Below are 20815 nucleotides of genomic sequence, written 5' to 3'. Positions count from 1 at the left end.
ATCAGTCCTTCCACATGTGTGCTTCCATTGTTGTATTGAAAGCTGGAAGGATTCAGTAGAAAAATGTGCGTCTGCATTAGTTTGAGCTTTTTTGTTCATATAATTAATAACAGTCAGTGGGCAGGTTGCTTGTCCTTCTTGATTATTGGTATTTTTGTCTTTTCTATTAGTTTATTATGAAATCTTAATGCATGAAGTGTACTTCATTTCATGATTGACTGGTTAAACAACATCAGTTTCTATTTGCATAGTATTTCATTAAAAAAGCAACAATTTATGAAGTTCAAATTCTGTTCAACTTCATTAAGCAAAAACATCTTTTGATTTTCTCTGAACAGGTTGACGTCGCCTCGTTTTATAGAATTTGTCTGTAAACACGATGATGTCCTTAAGTGTTTTGTTAACCGGTAAGCTTCAAGAAATACGGAATTTCTAATTTTTTTTTCTCCCCAAAATAATTCAAACTTATATTTTTCTTCTTACTGAGTTGTATTTTTATGTTATTGTTTTGACATTTGTACCACATGCACTTTAATAGTCTTGCCAAATTCAAGGGAGTCCATATTAATGATTTAGAGCTCAGGCTTAAATGAACTCTTCTGTATATGTAAGGAATCCTTTTGCAAGATTCTGTGAGACTTTGTGAAAAAAATAATTTTCAGAGCAGCAGAGTAGTTTTCTTAATGGATTCTTTCCTCATCTTCGTTCCAAATAAAGCCTTCCCTTTTGAGGCAGGTGAAAACTTTCATTCTTCCTCAAATTCTTAATGACTTCTTAAAGAAGTCTAAATCATATTTGTACACTTGACTGTTTCCAACATTTCTCTGGGACTGCCCAGTTTATAACCTTGCTTCTGTCTGGAGAGCTGCTTGTAAACCTCTGTTTTCAAAGGATGAGGTCATTTGGAAACGAGTTAGGAAAACATTGTGAAATAGAAGAGTCTGTTGGAACTTTTCTGTGTGACTGATTGCATTGTCTCTTTATGTAGACTTTGTGTATCATGAAGCATTATTATTAGATCTCTGACTAACAGGCTTCTAACCTATTTTTCTTTCAGAAATCCCAAAATAATTTTTGATCACTTTCATTTTCTTCTTGAGTGTCCTGAACTAATGTCCAGATTTATGCACATCATAAAAGCTCAGGTAAATGTCAGCAGATGCTTAGTTACACCTCTGGTGCTTCAGAATCTTGAATGTTGAAAGATCAGATAAAACAGACATGGCAGCCAGATTTCTGTACCTCTAGTTCTTTAAAATACATGTGTAAGTCTATTTGAGATGACCGATGCTAAATCTGCCTTACAAGTCCAACTTTCAGTTAAACAGAGTTAACTTTTTATTATCAAATCTCTTTGTGTACATCTAATAGATTGATCTTTAAAATTCTGTGCTTTTTTCTTAGTTAACTTAATTTTGAGACAAACCAGAGGATAAATACACCACTAGTAGTTGATTTGGCCATAGTTAATTAGTGGCAGCTCCTTCAGTGAAGTATCATGTTGTCTTGTTGCTCTGTTTCCTACATGTTTTTTTGGTGTGTGGCTTTTTTGTGTTTAGTAAAATTCTGATGTCTTGCATAACCTAAACTCACTTCTTGGTTTAACACAGGATGTGAATTCATAGAAACATAGAATCATTACGGTTGGAAAAGACCTTTAAAATCATCAAGTCCAACCATTAATTCAAGATTGAAGAGTTACTTTAGTGCAGTTAAGTGGAAAAATTAGTGAGCTGACCCCTGTATGAAGGTCTGCTGCTTTACATTACACTGTAGTGTTAAGCATCTGCCACGTTTTCATCACTTACCTTAAAAAGATTATGATTGATCTACATGTTGCTGAGAGACAGAGCGGTGTATTTGGTCTATTAAAAGTGAAGGTGATCTTTGGGCAACAGTGAGCTATTTTGAACTTCTTTAGCCCACACTGGTATACTTTTGCTTTACTCTCTATTAGAAATGTTCCTTCCATTGAAATATTTTTGTCAAAGACAGAATTTGCTGAAGACAAAGGTAAAATTCCTCAAAGCAATCATGACCCATGCCCCATCTAAATAATTGTGGAGGGTCTATTCCAAAAGCTTTATTTCTTTAGTTGTGAACAGTACTGTGCCTTTATTTTTAGATTTACATTATTTTGGGTAATCCAGTTTTGTTTATAGGACATGATGTAGGTATATTATTTACTGATTCTTTGATTGAAATGTATGCTTTTGAAATTCATTCCCTATGAATAATGAATAGACTTTGAGAGCTGATGCCCTGTTTGTTAGATCAGCTGAAAGTACATGCTGTGAATTGCTGTGAGAGAGGCCACACTTGTGTCATATCTGTCTCAGAAGAACTGCAAAATGTTAATCTAAATACTGAGTCAAACAAGCTAGGATCTAGGAATTGCTTTGCAACATTTCTGGTTCCTTTGGGCTGCTTTTACTGCAAGTGAACTTTACTACAAATACAGCTTGTTTGTATTGCTTGTGCTTCTGTGTTCAGCTGTGGTTGATAATCAGTAGCGTTACAGAAGCCAGTGACTTACATCTTACCTAGATTCCTTCCCCCTGCTGCCCTGGAAGAAGTTTTGTGCTATTTTTCTTGTGTGTGGTGAACTCTGATAGCTGTTTCTGGATAACTGGTGGTCCAGTCTTTCTGCATACCAGACTTCAGCAACCACTCAAGGGCATATCTCATCCTTTCCTCTTTCCAAAATAAGGTATTAGCATATCGATGTAGTACTGACACTCTCTGCACATCTCAAAAATGAATTGAGAAGTATGCATAGCCATTTTTCAGTCATGCTCATGAGAGAGGAATTATTCAGTTGAATACATGTATAAAATATGGTTTGCTCCTTGTTTTGCAGCCATTTAAAGATCGCTGTGAATGGTTCTATGAACATCTGCATGCTGGGCAGCCAGATTCGGACATGGTGCACAGACCTGTCAATGAAAATGACATACTTTTGGTTCACAGAGGTACTGTGTTATAAATGGAATCAATGTATCTTTGAAATACATTGAAATACGATGAATTAAGATTAAAAAATTAATTGGTGCTTTGTATTTAGATTCTATTTTTAGGAGTAGCTGTGAAGTTGTTTCTAAAGCAAATTGTGCAAAACTAAAGCAGGGGATTGCTGTGAGATTTCATGGAGAAGAAGGCATGGTGGGTAAAATGGCATGATTTTCCTTTACGGTATTTATGTACGGAAATACTGATTCTCTTTCACAAGTATTGTTTTGAACTAAATCCTAATTTTAAATAACTTTTTTACTTGTATGTGGTTACCCAGCATTAGTGTTTGTGCAGTAAATGTTCTACGTACTAATATGTTTTATTCTTTTGACACTCAGGGACAGGGTGTGGTGCGTGAATGGTTTGATATCTTATCCAGTGAAATAGTTAACCCAGATTACGCCTTATTTACTCAGTCAGCTGATGGTATGTCTGCAATTTTTTTCCACTAATTTTAGGGTGTCTTCTTTTTGTCAAACCATTTTTATAATCCAAGAAAAAAGTCACTTAATTGGTTTCAGAATATAAGATTGTTACTTTTTAAAAATAACACTGACAGAATTGAGCTCATATACATATATGTATATTTACAAAGTTATCTATTCATTATATATTTCTGTAACTACAGATGAAATATTTCACTAAATTCGAAGTTTCCTCGAAGTTTCCTTCTCTTTTGTAAGAGGAGAGCGAGTTGTTGGTTTTTTTGCGTCTGTGCTATTTCTGCCTGGTAGTAGAAGGACATAATGCTTTGAGAGTGATCTAGAAAGTTTTCCTTGTGCATCTGCAAGGGAACTGTAGAGATATTCCTTTATTTCCTTTTAGAAATCCACAAATTCAATCAGTTAATTTTTGTGGTAAAACCAGATGTTGATCTCCACAAGAAAAATGCACAGAGCAATACAGTAAGATGGAGGACCAATGATAGCAGATCGTGATTACCCTTACGCTGGTGATAATTAGTTAAAAGTGGTGCCTTAGAGAGTGGCTAAGCAGTATCATTGTAATAATAGGATATCATTACATTCTAATACATTTTTCTGATGTCTTTGTGATGTAAACAAAAAAACCTGAACAGTCTTCCAGAACCCAAATGGGCTCTTTCAGTGTTTTCAGATGCTTAGTGTATTTGATAAATACGAACCTTACTTAAGTAATGAATCGTGATAATATTTTTATTTTGTAGGAACAACTTTCCAGCCCAACAGCAACTCCTCTGTAAATCCAGACCATCTGAACTACTTCCGTTTTGCAGGCCAGATCCTGGGGCTAGCTCTGAATCACAGGCAGTTGGTGAACATCTACTTCACGAGGTCATTCTACAAACATATTCTTGGTATGGTTTCATTAAAATCCTGTTTGTTAGTCATAATAGTTGTCTGAGTAGTAAACTTTTTTCCTTTTTTACTTTTGTGTGTGTATTAAAAGTGAAAAAGTCTTGGAAATGAATGTCTTGCTAATCTTTTATGTACATCAGAGTCTCAACGTAATAGGGCAGTAGTTACTACTCCAACCTGAGTCTCTCTTAGAAACTGTTACAGTTGCAAAGTGCAGAAATATATTAGTAAAACGATATGGAAATTTTATATAGTTAGCAACTTTTAATACAATAGCTAATCTTTCAATTTATATTTGAATAGGAATCTTAAATTAGAACCAAGGGGTCATTAATCTGTCTAAAGCATAGTCATATAATTTAGTTGTCTTTAGTGTTACTGACTAGAAATGCCTGAAAGGCAGACTAGTGCAGCCAATTTTTGTGATGCATGCAATTCTTTGCATCGCAGTTGTGAAATTCATCTGTCCTGCCATGTAAAGTCATTCTTGAGAAATGAAGACAATTGTTCCCTAATTAACTTAGGACAGACTTACAAAGCTGATAATGCTTATAAACTCTCGCAAAAATCCATCAGGCATCCTTTCTTATGCCTGCAGTACTTTTAATATTTTAACAAGGTGAATCCGTACTGCTGTGAAGCTCCCTGTCTACCCACTCCAACAAATACTGCTTATTTTCTGAAACTGTATTTCAGAAGTAATGCAGGTGCATCCTGTCTCCTTCTGGAGGAAAGTTAATTCATATGCTTACTATAGCATTCAAGAGGATTGGTCAGAAGTCTTTACAAAAATGTAACTTTCCTTTTAAATAGAGAAGGACTGCTATTAACTGGTGGTATCTGTGGTCATCTGGAAATGACTACTGATGAATTCAGGTTCTTTTCTAGTTTGACTCGTGATTGTATACTGGATTTGTTCATTTCTGAATTGACGTGATGACCTATTTACATTTTTTGGTTTTGTTTTGTGGTCTGGATGTTTTTGTTTTGTTTTGCAAACCAAGCAGCAGTGAGTAGTCTCTGTTAATAAGATCTCACCAATCCCTTTCAGTAAGGTCTTGTCACTCTGTTGAGCAGGCATCCTGGAACTCTCTAGAGGTTTGTGCACATTCAACAACTTTAAGTTCAAAAGGTTCACAGGTTTTTATCACTTCTTGTTACTTACCAGACAGAGAGGACTAGAAAAATTACACCTTCACTTCCCAAAGTAGTTGCTTCTTCTGCCTCAATCACAGTGGTTTATTTAACCTTTCCAAGGACTTTTCCCTCAGCTTTGTGCATCCCCTACCTTCTTGCTTAAGGAACTAAAGTTGCGCAGTGGCAGACGCTCCTGAGGGGTTTTTTTGTTTTATTTGTGTTTCAGGTTCAGCTGTGGGTTATGCTAACTGTTGTTCATGCCAAATACAATTTCCCAGGTTACAGACATAGAGATTCCCTTCAGCTGCTTGTCAGGGCTTAAGTAGTGGAGTATGAAATCTTTCAAAGCGTGAAACTGTTCCCACTCCTTTGGTTTCTCACCTTGCACTGAGATCCTTGTTTTCTGTAGCCTTTCCTGTTGATGGCACTGAGTCTACCAGCTGTGTGGTAGGACCTCCTGTATCTGAGGAACAGTGTGAACCTCTTTCAAAGGAACTCTTTTTAGTCAGCAGACATGACGTGGAAGTGCCTTAACTAGAAACCAAAACCTGTATGAATAAATGTGGCTACTTTTTTTGAGACTCGGGTGGGTGCATCACCTTTTTTCACTGTGATGAATTGAGATCTTTCTGCAGCAATATCTAACAGGCAAGGAAAGATCACCAACTTAAGTGATGACCCAGCTAACACACAACTAATGTGCTTTTTAAAATGTTTTATACTTGTAGCTTGCATGATTTTTTAGTGTGCTGTGCAATCAAAGGTTATTCCATAGGTCTTCATGTTTATTAGGGCTGCACTCTGTTACAGGTGTAAAACTGAGGCAGAAATATAGTCAGAAATTAGTAAGGCCTCTTAGGTTTCTTTGTTTTTTTTTTCCCAAACTTTCTATCTGTCTGGCTTCTGCTTAAACAGGGTGGGGGGGGGGAGATAGCTTCACTAATACTGTTGTCCCGTTAGTTTGTATTTTTTGTAAGGAGCCACAATTACTTTCCTGTTTGGAAGAGGAAACTTTCACCTCCAGCCCACAAAGACACATAGCAGATAAATGCCGAACTGTGCTATCTACTCTTAGGCTTAAGTCCCCTCTTTCAGAGTATTACAGGAAATACTCCTTAAAATGGCATAAATAAAAGCAAAAGTTAATTTCTGGGTCAGTGTGTTCTGAGCAGGAGGCCTTGAATCCTTGAATACTTACTGAACTTGTCTCAGAGCTTACTTGCAGTATCTTTTTGAAGTTCTGTGTTGCACAGAAATACCTATTTATCACAATTATGATTGATTTCTCTTCCTTTCCAAACTACAGGTACCTTAAGGGTCTAGCAAGTGAAAGATACATAGTATTTCATTGGATTCAAATTTTGTCCTGATAAATCTGTCAGAGTTTCTTTATGACTTGAATCTATTGATTGGTAAAATATCTGTCAAGCAAATAAGTGAGCTTAGTGCTTTGGTCTCACAACATGCTGACTATAAATGTAGTCTCATCATAACGCTCCAGTTCAATTTCTTCTCTAAAGGACTCTACTTTTCGTCTCCTTTTCCCACGTTTTGCTTAAATCCCTCAGAGATATAATTTCCACATTTCATATGCGAAGTGCACATATGCTTACTAGTGGCAAAAGTGAAATGTCCTCTAGAAACTGCTAGACAGATGTTAGATTTTTTTTTTTTGAGAGATGTGACTGTGAAAAATCATTAGTAAATATTATCTATCCCTCTCTTAAAGTGGAGAACTAGTGTGTTACTTTGTTTTATTAGAAAAACAGTGCCTTACAGCTTTTGTACACACCATTTCAGCACTAGCCAGCTCTTCCAGGGAAATACTGTAACAGTTTTTGCACTTACATCTTTGGACCAGCCGCTAACCTTTGAAGTTTGTATTACTCTCTGGGGTATTGCTTCTGCAGTCCATAGCGTGCTAACACTTCTACTAATGGGCACCCTTGTGACACTTTGCAATGCACAGAAGATGGTGAAGCAAAGAGAGTACGTCCCGATAACCTGCTTTTCTCTAAACCTACTACTGCCCTCACCCTCTGTCCCTTTTCCCAGGTATTTATCTGTCTTGGTAGAGTTATAGTAATTGGGGTTTGCTTTCTTGTGTAGTGAAGAGAGTAGTTCTCTTGCACAAACTCAGGGTCACCTTGTTCTGGGCACATTTGCTCAAATTTGAGTGCCATGTCTGCAAAGGGGCTGTAAATAGGCAGCTTCTATACTTGGATAAAAGTCAAAATTATAGCAACTCTCCACTTAATGCTTCTAAATGACCTGCAAGTTCAGTTCGAACGTATAAAATTCCTGTAAATTTTTTCAACTGCATATTAGGCACAGAAAGGTTGATTCTTTTTTTTTTTTTTTAACCTCCTTTCCCTCTCTAGTTCTAAATAATTTTTTTGGGGGGAAACTATTACTGTATAGAGAAATATGATATTTGGCTTTCTTTTTTAGGAAACTCATTTAACATTGTGTGTTCTATATGGTTAGACACTTACTGAAATCCGTTAGTGAGCTAAAATTGTGCAAATTGTGGTTGCTCAAGTGGTATGCCATTTGTTTTACTGGGAAGAAAAACATAGAGAGGAAATTTGATTCTTTAATACTTTTAATATGTGGTAAGTACAGTTCTGCTGTAGTTAGTAATAGTGAATCCCTTTTTTCCCTTTTCCTATTACTGCATTATTCTGGTTTATCTCTAGAGGGCAATCTTCTACCATTTATGAAATTAGAACCCCTTTTGGCTTTATCCTGTTTATTTGTGGGGTTTTGTCTTGTTTTTTTCTAGGTATACCTGTAAATTATCAGGATGTAGCATCTATTGATCCAGAGTATGCAAAGAACTTGCAGTGGATTTTAGATAATGATATCAGTGATCTGGGTTTAGAGCTGACCTTCTCTGTTGAGACCGATGTGTTTGGAGCAATGGAAGAAGTGCCACTGAAGCCAGGGGGTGCAAGTATACTTGTTACACAGGAAAACAAGGTGAGTGTACAGGTTTATTCAGAAGCTGATACTATAAGAAAAGCAATTAGACTGACTTTCTGAATAACTGGAAGCATAAATGGTGTATGAGTTTTGAAGGAAATGCACAAAATAAAAAATAGTTGCCAATACTTCCCTCCTTTTCTAGCTTAGCATGTTATAGAAATAGTAGTATTTAGAACCTCTATAAGCATTCAGATTTGAGGTTCTTCTTTCTGACAGAACTTTTGGAAGGCAAACAGGATCAAATTTTAAGTGAAGAATTTATTTTGAAAATTATGAATATTCCTGAAGTCATGGGTATATATACTAGGAAGGTAAAACAGCAGTAATTGCTAGAAGTAAAATTGTAGGTAATGTTACAAATTGTGCTGCCTATTAGTGCGGTCTGTGTCACTGGATTGCTCTGCAGTAGCATATAATTGATGAAGTAAAAGGCAGCAGGAAGCTTGTTCAGCCACTTGCAAGTCACTCAATGTGTATGGAAATATTCAACCTTTTAAATTTAATTTAATAGTAACAGCTTGAAAGTCTCTGCATTCTCTGCACCATTGGTTCAAAAACTAATGTGGAAAAACGCAGCTAGATTTTGAAAATTACCTAGAAATTAGGATGGACATCAGTCTAATTGAATTCTGCAGTTACCCACTAGGTAGTTTTGAGAAACTGCAGGAGTGTCTTGCAATTTGAGACCTGCAATTTTTTTTGTATCATTGACTCTTTTGATCCTTATGACTCCTTTGTGTTTTGGTTTTCGTTTGTGTTGGTTGAGCCAGCCTAAATCGCTTTGTGTACACAGTATTCACTCAGTGCTACCAGCCACCTAGACGACTGCTGTGTTGGTAAATGGCCACTTGGTGTCAGCATTTGTTTTAACACAATTTTGGTTTGTGTTGGAGCAATTGGCACTGGATTTTTGTATGCTTAATGCTCATTTTCATTAAGGCAGAGTATCGTTCCAATAACAGGAATACATATTATTAGCCTGATTCTGCACTGTTTCCTGCAATATAGTCATTCATTAAGTAATACACATGGTAAAACAAGTCTAATTGTGAAGGCAGTGGATGATTAATTTTTTGATTACCTATCAGAGAAAGTAAGGATGTTGATTCTTGTCTCTGGGCAGTATTAGCTTCTCAATATATAAAACAGATGTACTTGACATAAACTGTAGTTTCAAAACAGCTATTTAAAAACTGTTATCAGTTAGCATGAAATTAGAAGTTTGCACACATGAGGATACCCTCGGTCATTAGTATCTTGCATTGCTCTGTTAACTTCTGACTTGGGGTGCAGACTAAAAAGGGTCCTTGGATGTGTGTGGAATAGATGCATCCATTCCCGCTCATCAGCCTTCCTCAGCTGTGGCAGAAGGGGATGAGAGTTTGTGTAGCTTTTGTTTGAAAGGTGGTAAGAAACAGGTGACTGTTGTGTTAGCTTCAAAAGGGCTAATACTGATTGATTTTTGAATTGGAAACTGCAAAAATGTGAAGTCAGCAAACATCTGTAAGGTGGCTCTGTCTCTTGTTCACTGACTTTGACAGTGGCGAACCAAGTTGTTGAAAATTGTAGATCTGCGTTTTTGTGGCATTTTCCCCAATTTCTTTACTGTGGCATGGTTTTGCAGTATGCTTTAGCTTAGCAATTCTAACAGGTTAAGCAGGAAAATGTCTACTTTATAACACATCTTTTTTTTCTTTTTCCTGCAAGCGGTATCTTTCTTTTTTTTTCTGCCTTTAACTGAGGAATAAAAGATCACTGTTTAAAACTCATTGTATTTGCTTTACCTCTGGGAGAAGAAAATTCAGCGTCTAAAGGAATTTGCTGTGTATGCACACTAGGAAGTTACCCATTTAAAGGACAGCATTTCTCAAAAAATGAGATTATGAGTGAATCTATATTCCTTAAAAAAAACAACCAAACCAACAGACCCACAAAAAAACTCCCATGCCAAAAAAAGACACCCCCTTGCCCACCAAAATCACACCAACAACCCATATCCCCATTATTGAAGACCGAACTAAAAAAGAGTAAATGCCCCAGTGAGGAAAGGTAGTAATAGTTGTTTGTAAAAAGTTGTTTTCTTTGAATGAGGGAATTTTCTTCTTTTACATCAGCTGTGTAATAGGTGAATGGTGGTGGGACCAAATGATGCAGATGTTCCAGTGGTGCAATTGAAGTGTTCATGTAGCTCCAACTACTGTAACATGGTTATAGTAGTGGTTCAGCTGCCTTTTGTCATGGTAATTGAGAGACTTCAAAGGGAAAAGTCAGGCTTTGTCCAGTGTCCACAGTATACATTTATCTTTGTTCTTTCCTGAGTATATATTTGCAGCTTTCTACTTACTTTTTAAGTTAAAAATAAAATTAGAGGTAGACGAAGTTTGATGATATGCTATTTAAAAAAATGGTGCAGATCTCCACACTCTCTCTTTCTCTGTCCTCCCAGGACTTGTCTGTCTGTGAGCTGGCTGTGCGGTTTGGCAGTAAAAAATTACATATATTTTTCGAACAGCTTTGGAATGGAGCTGCTCTCTGAATCTGAACATCATAATGAACATTGATTCTTTTCTCACAGTATATGGGGTTGTGAAATCCGGGAAGCATGATCTCTGCTTGGCTTACCTCAGAGGAAAATACAAAACAACCCCTCGCCCAAACCAGACTTTGTCATCATATTTGTGGTGTCCGTCTCATGTGTTCCATCAAAGCTCCCTTCTTAAAAGAAGGCTGAATTGCACCTTTAATGCACTATGTAGGAATGCATATGTAGATCCAAAATTATGTTGATATTTCTGTTTTATAATGTGTTTCTAGGGCTTCTGAGAGGAAGAAAAAATGTAGATTAAATGAACAGAGGGAAAACTGAATTGACCTTTTTTTTTTTTTTTACTGGCATATATTATGTAAATTGTGTGGTACAGGTTTTTCAGCATCCACCAGTGCTGATAATCAGGATGCTCGGCTGTTACAGGCTGTTTTAAAACATTTCTTGTTGCACCTAAAGCACAGCAACTATTTTCTCTCATAGTGGAAGTGTTTTAATGTAAATATTTTTTTGTAAAATTTTTTGGTAATTTTTTGTGATTATTATTTTTCTTTCTTTCTAGAACCCTGGTTTCTGAATAGCTTAATTTATGTAACAGCAACTTAAGAGATATAAACCAAATATGCCTGATCATTGAAGACCCATGTTAGCACTACTTCTAATTCTGATATTGGTGAAGTTTCTGATTTCTTCCTAGAGCTCATAAGATGTATGCAGAGACTGACTTTTTCTAGTGCACTTAATCTCCTTTGGCTGCCCATTTAATTCCTTAGAGAAGGGAGGCATCCATAGCAACCTAGGAAGATTACTAGATCAAAACTAAATTTGTGGGAATAGCTCTGCAGTTGAAGATATGATTAGGTAATGTTCCTCATCTTCAGAGTGCTTCACAGATTGTCCTCTCACTTTAATAAAATGGTGGTAATACATTTAAAAAATATCTTCCAACTGCAAAGCAAATGGCAACCTGCCTATACTTCTGTGAATGTAAGGAACTGCCTTTGGAAATTATTCTTCTGTTTTGGAATGTTTCATACTTCATTCTGGTTTTCAGAAAGAGGAAAGAAAGAATGCTTGATTGCTTTTGTGCAGATTCAGAACTTAAAGTTTAGGTTAATGTTTTTTAAAATACAAAAATACTACCTTCATTTTTTAAGATTATTGTCTTGAGGGAAGGTGTTAGTTGAGATGGTTTAGTTGGGAGATGTTTCATAATTTCATTATTTAAAAATCATGATTAGGAAACAAAAATGTTACTTTGGAACCAAGTACCTTAAATAATCTAGGAATAAATTCTGTTCTCAAGTAGAAATTGCTTTTCTTGAGTAAAGAATCCTTATTAGCCTTGCACAGTTGCGTCAGGGTAGATGAGACAAGTTTATACAGCTTTAATGGAGGCACTTCTGTCTGTCTCTTTCTGAAAACCTTCCTCCATTAACTGCCTCCTAGGCTTTTGTATTTTCAACAAAAGCAAAATTCTGGTGCATTCCTTTTCTAACTGGTGTCTTTTAAAGGGAACAGAACCCCCAGATCTCTAAAGCGTGCAAACTATGATATTGTCTGTTCACATGATTGTTAGAAATGCTTTTCTGTGTTGGTTTTGTGGTTTTTTTGGTGGGGGTTTTTGTTTGTTTGTTTGTTTTAAAATGAGATTTTCAGGACTTTCTTGAAAAAATGAAATTGTTATTAAGACAACAAAACTTGTAGGGGTCAGTGATATATTCTGTTAGACAGGAGGGGAAAAGCAAGAAAGCTTTTTGGCTCACAAATATTCCTTCAGAAGTTCACCTTTTTTCCTGAGTTATGTCAATTTGCTTAATAGAATATTTTTCTTTACAAACATCACCCTGTTTATGTCCTTAGATGGTCACGGTAGTGGTTGTATTAGATGCAGGTATGACTGCCTTTACCTTAGTCCAAGTCCTTGTTTTTTGACTGGTTTGTGTTATGATTTAAACACTTCTGTTTGGGAATTGTCTTTGGAAGGAAGGAAATCAAAAGAGCAGAAGGGGCTCTGAACCCTAAGGGGCTTTCTGAATAATTTTGGGTTGCTCTTGTGTGTAAAAAGTGCGTAGGGACTCTAACATTTTACAGTAAATGAGGTTTGTAATGTATTGAGGATTGCGTTTTTGTGCACATGTGAGTTTGCATGAGCATGATGTATTTTTGCTATTGTATCACTTAATGTTGTTTTCTGCGTTGCAGGCTGAGTATGTCCAGCTTGTCACAGAGCTTAGAATGACGAGAGCCATTCAGCCTCAGATAAATGCCTTTTTACAAGGCTTCCATATGTTCATTCCACCGTCTTTGATCCAGCTTTTTGATGAATATGAACTGGTAAGCAGAAATGCCTGTTCTCGTCTTAAAATACTTTTTTTTTCAGCATACTTCATCAGTAGTATAGTGATGTAGAAGTAAAGCTCAGTACCCACAAAACAAACATTTTCTGTCTTTCACTTCAGTTTTGCTTCCTGTGCATTTATCAGTGAGGATCTCAATATATATTTCTGCTTATCCTAGTTACTTACAATGTCTGTCTTCCTGGAATGTGATAACTTCATGTGCCAGTGATAAATGCCCCAAGCTGTAATTTCGAAATGGGTTTGGGATGTTGTGGCCTTTAAACCTTTTCATATTTTGTTTCAGGAGGATAAAAGTTATTTAAAAGTAGGGAGATGCTGTCTACTGTCTTTACTGTTTCTGAGTCATAGAATCAAATTCCAATAAGCTTTTGCAGTGACTTGATCTTTTGTAACCAAGACATCTGAAATTTTGTCTCAAGCTGTGCCAAAACCGAGAGCTTTTTTTTCTTTGGCAGTAATTTCTACCTGGTGATATTGTGTGCTTAAATTAAATAGATCATGTGAAGTTACCAGAATTCAAGAATCTTGTGTTGAGATTTAGTCCTTGGTTCCATAAGGTTGCAACTAAGCAGAAAAAGCCCTGTAATTTCTATACCTCTTAAGGCATTACTTTTTAAAATGGCATAAGCACTTAAAATTAATGGTTAGTCAGGAGCACTCATCACAATCTGTGTGCTTTTTCTGAAGGAGCTTTTGTTGTCTGGTATGCCAGAAATTGATGTGAATGACTGGTTAAAAAATACAGAATACACCAGTGGCTATGAGAGAGGAGACCAAGTTATTCAGGTAAAATTATTTTTTTAAAATAATATAGACTACTGCATTTTAATGCAAAAAAGGTACTTTTGTTGTTGTCATTTTCTGCGTGTGTGTGTTTATGGAAGGTTTTTTTAATACTACATTCTTATATTAAGTGACTTAGTTATATGTGGATTTCATATGACAATTTCCATCATTTAAATATTTCATGTATTGTTTTACCATTATCTTTTCAAGTACTGCAAGTACTTAATGGAAAATATAAACTAACTTATTTTTCGTTTAGTGGTTCTGGGACGTTGTGGAAGAATTAACTCAGGAAGAGAGAGTATTACTATTACAGTTTGTTACTGGCAGGTGAGAAAATTTTCTGTAACAACAAATACATTTTCTGGATACTCTGAAATAAGTCAAGAGACTTGAGATGACCGTCACCAAAGTAACAAAGCATGTGTTAATATTTTTGTTGCCTGTTCTGCCAGTAAAATGGTTGATTATTTACTATACTTGACTACTTTGCAAGAGGCCTTTGTATAGTTAAGTTTCTATCCCAAGCAGTTTTTAACAAGCCAGTCGTGAATTTAACTATGCTTTATATTCTTCTTCCTGCTGCATACTTATGTGGCTCTTGGCTTCCCCAGTAGTCAATATAGGCTTTAATATATGAGATAAGTAGGTATCACTTCAGTCAGTGTAAACATAACATCCTTCTCCTAAAGCTGAGTTGAATTTAACATAAGTGCAGCATGTTAAGATATAACCTTATGCAAGACTGTTTGCTTCATATAGGATTTCTGTCCTAAATTCTAGTTGTTCTTTAGGGAAAACCACTTTTATTTACTTAATGGTTTGAGGGCAGTGGGGGAGAGTTTTGAGCAGTAAACGCCCCTGTGAACTGGATGAGTTGCCAAATTTTTGTGTACAGATGGTTAGCGAAGTGGATCCATAGACATACATGTGGCACCTGAGCTGTGTAATCCATGTCTTTCTCTGGTGGCAGGTATGGAGTTCACACCATCTTCTTCATCTGGTGTTCCTTTCATATTCTAGGATTAGAAGTAGACCCTTTGTTTATAAGTTTAGTGGTTAAGTAATGATAACGTATAAATTAAGATCGTCAAACCTTGTCTTTTATACCAAGGAATTTCACAGTCATGGCTGTATCATCAAATGGCACGGTCTTCAAATTCTATTAGTTTTACTTGCCTTATTATGAATTTCATTGGTTTTAGGGATCACAGACAATTTAAGAAGCTAGTGCTGTGCACATCGCTCTTTTCTTTTTGTCCTCTGCAGAAATGGCTCCTGCAGTTCTACCAGCACATCCACTGCATGCCAGCTGCTGGTCTTTCATTTTTAGTGGACTAGTCCATTTCTAAATCTAGATGGCAAATAAGATCTTTAAGATGTAAGGTCATGTTTCAAATGCTTCTTAAAACGTTGCAGATAATACTGAAGTGGCATTTGCTATTTTCATGGCATTTGGGATAATCCACTGGATTCTAAGGGAAGCTTTCTATCAAGTGAACAATTACGCTGTCTGATTAATACGTGCTTGAGCACCATTCATTTAGGTCACAAATCACATACTGACTTGTTCTTACCCATTTCTTGTTAGTAGGAAATAAATTTTTGGTATGTCTTTTAAGATATCCAGGCTGGAATTTAAAAATAAATTGCTTTTTTTTTTTTCTGTATCAGCTAGTAGGAGCTCACTCAGTTTTTTCTTCAGTGATTGAAATGTAATAGGTATATTTTGCAATAAAAATTTAACTTTTGAAAGTTACTTCTAATAGTGGTATGCAGCTGGCATTTTTCCACATAAATCCCCAGGTAGCTCTGGTTGTGTGTGTGTGTGTGTGTGTGTGTGTGTGTAAAGTGGTACTGTTCTTTCTTTCCCGTCAAAGACTACAGAATTAAATTAGTGAATTAAATAAAACAATTATATTTGTGATTGTCTTCAGTGTTTCTCTGACATCTCTAAGTATTTCTTAAACTTTGCCTATTGTCGTCTTACCCCATTCTTACACCTTTTTCTCTTCAATCTAATGAAGTCTTCGGTAGTTTCAGTGGAGATATGATTGCATTCATCATTAATACCAATTTTGAGACATGTTTTAACAGTAAAGTAATTGTCGTGAGCAATGTCTGAATAGCAGATTCTGTGTGTTTGGAGGTCTTAGCACAATCAAGAAAAAGCCCAAATATTCTTGTGCCTCATGTTTGGGACCTGAAAGTTTATGTATACACCACCTACTTTGCTGACAGCTGCGTGAGATGGTATTGCCAATTCCACATGCTTTTACTTTTTTTTTCCCCCTACCTTTTGGACAGGTTTTTAGTGAACAGTGGGAGGGAAGTGTTGACAGCTCATGATAAATTCTTCTTTATTGGTATTCTGCAGGTATCAGGATTGCTGATTGATTCTTAGGGGACGGTAGTTTCTGATTAGTAGTAAGCTATGTGCCGTTTTAAGAGAAATTCAGCATATTTGATAAATGTGATCGATATATATGGCTACTTTTAAAAGTAACATAAGGAAACTGGCTTAAAGTATTTCTTTCACACTGTTTGGATTACAAGTAAATTCATGCAAAATCTGTAAGTGGAAAAATAGGTAGAAAAGTAAGGATTCAGATGTAAAATTAAACATTTTAATAGTGTTGAAGTTTCCAAAACTATGAAATTGTATTTTACTTTTGCTGAAGGCACATGCAGTAGAAGTAAGATATTGTGATCTTATTTGCACATATCTGGGAAGTCTTTCTTTACTGTATTAGCAGCTTGGAGAGAAAACTCATTCTTGGAGGTATAAGTTGGCAGCCATCTGTTACTTTTAAATGTTCAAAGCCCTGATCATACTATACCATTTTGACCTGTTGTACGAAAAACATTTTAGTAAGTTAGATTGTGAAAACTTGTAGCTAATAATGGAGTGAATGGGAAACGTTCAGCAGTTAGGTCTGTGTTTTATTGCTGATTTGAATGTGGAACTCTCTTGGTTCACTGAGGGGATTGGAAAAAAGTCACTGCAGGGGAGCAGCACTGTATTGGAAATTCAAGCCAAAACCATGGTATGAAAGAGTACTGCTGTAAAATCTTTACAGCTGTTCTGAGCTGGGGCTGTGAGTGGCAGTTCCATTTGTATGCCAGAAATAGTATGCTGCAAATAATGATTATTCCCTCCATAGTGGTTGCCTTCTATACCAGTGCTAGAACTATATGTCCAACATTGCTGTCATTAAGCTAGGTGATACAGATTGATGTGTTGGATACTATAGCTGGCCCTTAAAGGTGTGTTTAAAAACTTACTGTGAGCTCTGCTCTAGCTCCTTAATGCTTGGCAGTAGCAACCCTCACTCTTCTGCATTTTTGCAAAGTAGTTTTACTGTGGGTAAAAGCATTACTTCCTTTTCTATTCTTGCTTCTGGCTTTTACAGTCACTTTGATTTTGTGAATATGGGAGTACTGTTTTTAATGTAAGTACCTGTAATCCAAAATTCTAACAGCTGCTATATATTTTATGGAAGGTTTATTTAGTTTTATCAGATTCTTTCTTTGCTAGCTACAGAACTGCAGAATAGCCGAGGTTGGAAGAGACCTCTGGAGATTATGTATTCCAACCTCATGGTCAGAGCAGGGTCAGCTGCAGCTGGATGCTTGAGGTTTTGTCCAGACAGTTTTGAATGTCTCGAGGCGTACCGACTCCTCAGCTTCTCTAGGCAACTTGTTCCAGTGTTTTACCATATGATGGTAAAAAAGTTTCTTGTGGTTTTTTTTTTTCCATTTAAATGGAAATTTCCTGGATTTAAATTTGTGCCCATTGCCTCCTGTCCTGTCACTGGGCACCACTGGGTACTCCATCTTGAGACTTGTGCTCCATCTTGTTTTTTCCTCCCTTCATGTATTGATCAGATTCACCTGAGCCTTCTCTTCTCCAGGCTGAACAGTCCCAGCTCACTCTTCTCCTGTGTTGGGTGCTCCAAATCCTTACCATCTTTGTGGCCCTTTGCTCGACTTGGTGCAGGATGTCGCTGTCCCCCTCAGGTGGGGAGCTTTGAGCTGGACTCCAAATGTTTCTCTGAGCACAGGGAAAGGGTCTCCTCCCTTGACCTGCTGGTGATGTTCTTCCTGATGCCACCCAAGAGGCTGCTGGCCACCTTTGGTGTGAGAATGCATAGCTGCCTCACATTCAACTTCTTTAGTCCTTATCCTTTCATTATAGTGTATGGTTTTGATTTTTATTTTATTTGGTGTGAGAGCTGAGCTAACATGTTACCTTGTAATGCATACCAGCCTAAGTTGATGTTAAAAAAAAAAATCTGATTTTGTCTCAGTTTAAAATTATAGGGAGGGACTCTGAAGACTTCAGAGCTATTGTCTATTTACACCTTGGGTAGTCTTTGAATAGTATATTGGTAAAAGGAAAAGAATTATGAGCAATGTGTTTAAGTGAGAACGCATTCCTGAAGATGTTAGTGACTTTTTTTAGTGTGTTCTGGTTTTTTAGGTAGTCGCTGGGCGATAGTGTGATTGATGTAATGGTTTTATTAGTTACTTGAAATACTTGCTCTGAAGTAGTAAATGAAAAGGCATGTCAAGGACACTTTAGTCAGTTGTCCCATGGACAGTAATTGGAGAATAAATATTTTATGATAAAATATTTCTTAAACTGTAAACATAAATAACCATAGCTGTTTGCCTAAACTGGCCTGATGTTCTGTTATAAAAATTGGTTGTAGAAATAAGTCCTATTTGCAAACAGAATTCTCTTAAATATCATTCAAACAATCTGATGCCTAATGGAAATGGACAAATGCATTACTCAATATTGTAATTAAAACCATTTAGACAATGAGAATTTTGATATGGGCAAGAAAGGAGAAACCTTGATTAGTAACTGGCTAATTACTAGCAGCAATAGATATTTGCAATGTGAAGATTATATTTTTTGGCTTATAACCTTCTGGTAATGGCCTAATTTCTGTGAATTTTTTCAGTTCCAGGGTGCCTCATGGTGGCTTTGCCCATATAATGGGTGGCAGTGGATTGCAAAATTTTACAATTGCTGCTGTGCCATATACTGCAAATCTTTTACCAACATCAAGCACGTGGTATGTTAACTAATCTCACCAAAATATTTTTAACGTCGGTTGCAGTCAAATGTACAGTTCTTCTGAATATTTTCATTAAAAGACAAAAACAGTAGAGAGCTTGTGGAATATTTACTATCCAACATGAAAGTGGTGGGTTTTAACCCAGATGCTGTTGCAATTTGTCTGCTCATTGTTTGCTATTTCACTTTACTTAACTAAAGGTAGTGGGGTTAATAAGGGAATATTCAAGTTAAATTATTGTATTACAATTTACTGAAGTCAAAAAGACCCTTAATTTACTGCAATATATTCAAATACTGTACCACAGGTTTGTTTTCTTTCATAAATGACATCTTCAGGGTTTTCAATCAGAAATCTTTACTTTCGATCAAATATCATGGATTTATTGTGAACTGTGATGTGACTTTTTTTTATCTTGTCTTTTCAGTATCAACATGCTCAAGTTACCAGAATACCCAAGTAAAGAAATCCTTAAGGACAGGCTCCTTGTGGCGTTGCACTGTGGAAGCTATGGTTACACGATGGCCTAATGAAGTCCAGAAAACTCCTCATCTGACTGCTGATGTGCAATTCAGAGTGGCAGAAGTAATTTTGGAAACTGTCAATAGGAAAGCAGCTTAGCTGCTGCAGTCCAGTGGCAGGGTTGGGCTTCAGAACTCATACAGAATCTTCAGCTTTCCCTCCATCAGACGTTGTCAAAGTAACTTTGATACCGTCGTGGCAAACTTCTCAGTATGCTGTCTTTTCATTTTTAAAAATGACAAATCTGTGTGGAAATCAGTTTACATGCTCTTCGTTGTTACTTCAGTCTGAATCAGAAAGTCTGTCAGAACCTCTTTCCGCAGTTTTATTTTTGATTTTCAACTACATGGTTGAATGACATTTGCGTTTTAGTTTACTTTGCACTCAGAGGGCATACTGCTAATGGACAGACTTGTACTTTATGCCTTGTTGCATGTGAAAGTGCCGTTTATTTTTGCAGAGAATACTATAGAAAGTTCAATTGGGATATTGTACAGTAAGACAGAGCCGATGTATTTTCCATTTCTTTGCATAGTAACAGAAATAAAATTTTATAACTTTTTAGTATTTTCATGTATATAGTATGTAAAGATTAGACTGTTATCACTGGAAGAAATAACACATGAAGTTAATATCTAATTTATATTAGAATTTACACTATATTCTACTAAATATTTAAAGTATTTGTGACTTTATAGTCAACTTGCAGTTTAGTATTTGTAAATATTATTTAAAGTCTATATCCATTGTTTGAATGCCTTTACTCTTTCCTTTACATAATTGTATGTTCAAGAGGTATTATTAAATTTTAGTATTTTTTACCAGAATCTGAATGTGACAAGTTTTGTATGTCTCTGTGGGTGGTTTATTCTTTTTTTCACCAGGATTTTATTTATCTTTCTGTAATTAAAATTGTCACAGAAGCAGCATTTGAGAACGTATAACCAAAGTGTATGGATGGACATAAGCAAATGCACAAGGAAGGAACCTGAGCTTGCTGATGTTAACTGACGAGACTATAATAATTAGAATCTC

General features: G+C 36.2%; 1 protein-coding gene across 1 annotated transcript; it reads left to right on the top strand.

Annotated features, from left to right (window-relative positions):
* Positions 1-338: 338 nt before the first annotated feature.
* Positions 339-20552, top strand: HACE1 (HECT domain and ankyrin repeat containing E3 ubiquitin protein ligase 1; the record flags this gene model as incomplete). The annotated part of the gene is made up of 12 exons (XM_010182317.1): positions 339-407; positions 1058-1145; positions 2861-2972; positions 3065-3162; positions 3351-3438; positions 4199-4348; positions 8272-8468; positions 13225-13356; positions 14070-14168; positions 14428-14498; positions 19142-19255; positions 19686-20552. Coding segments are annotated over 12 exons (1321 nt in total), but the record flags the coding sequence as incomplete, so codon positions are not given.
* Positions 20553-20815: the final 263 nt, after the last annotated feature.

Source organism: Mesitornis unicolor, unplaced genomic scaffold (genome assembly GCF_000695765.1).
Source record: "Mesitornis unicolor isolate BGI_N332 unplaced genomic scaffold, ASM69576v1 scaffold10294, whole genome shotgun sequence".
Taxonomy (NCBI): domain Eukaryota; kingdom Metazoa; phylum Chordata; class Aves; order Mesitornithiformes; family Mesitornithidae; genus Mesitornis; species Mesitornis unicolor.
Note: the sequence above shows the minus strand (reverse complement) of the source record. Positions and strands in the feature narration are given on the sequence as shown.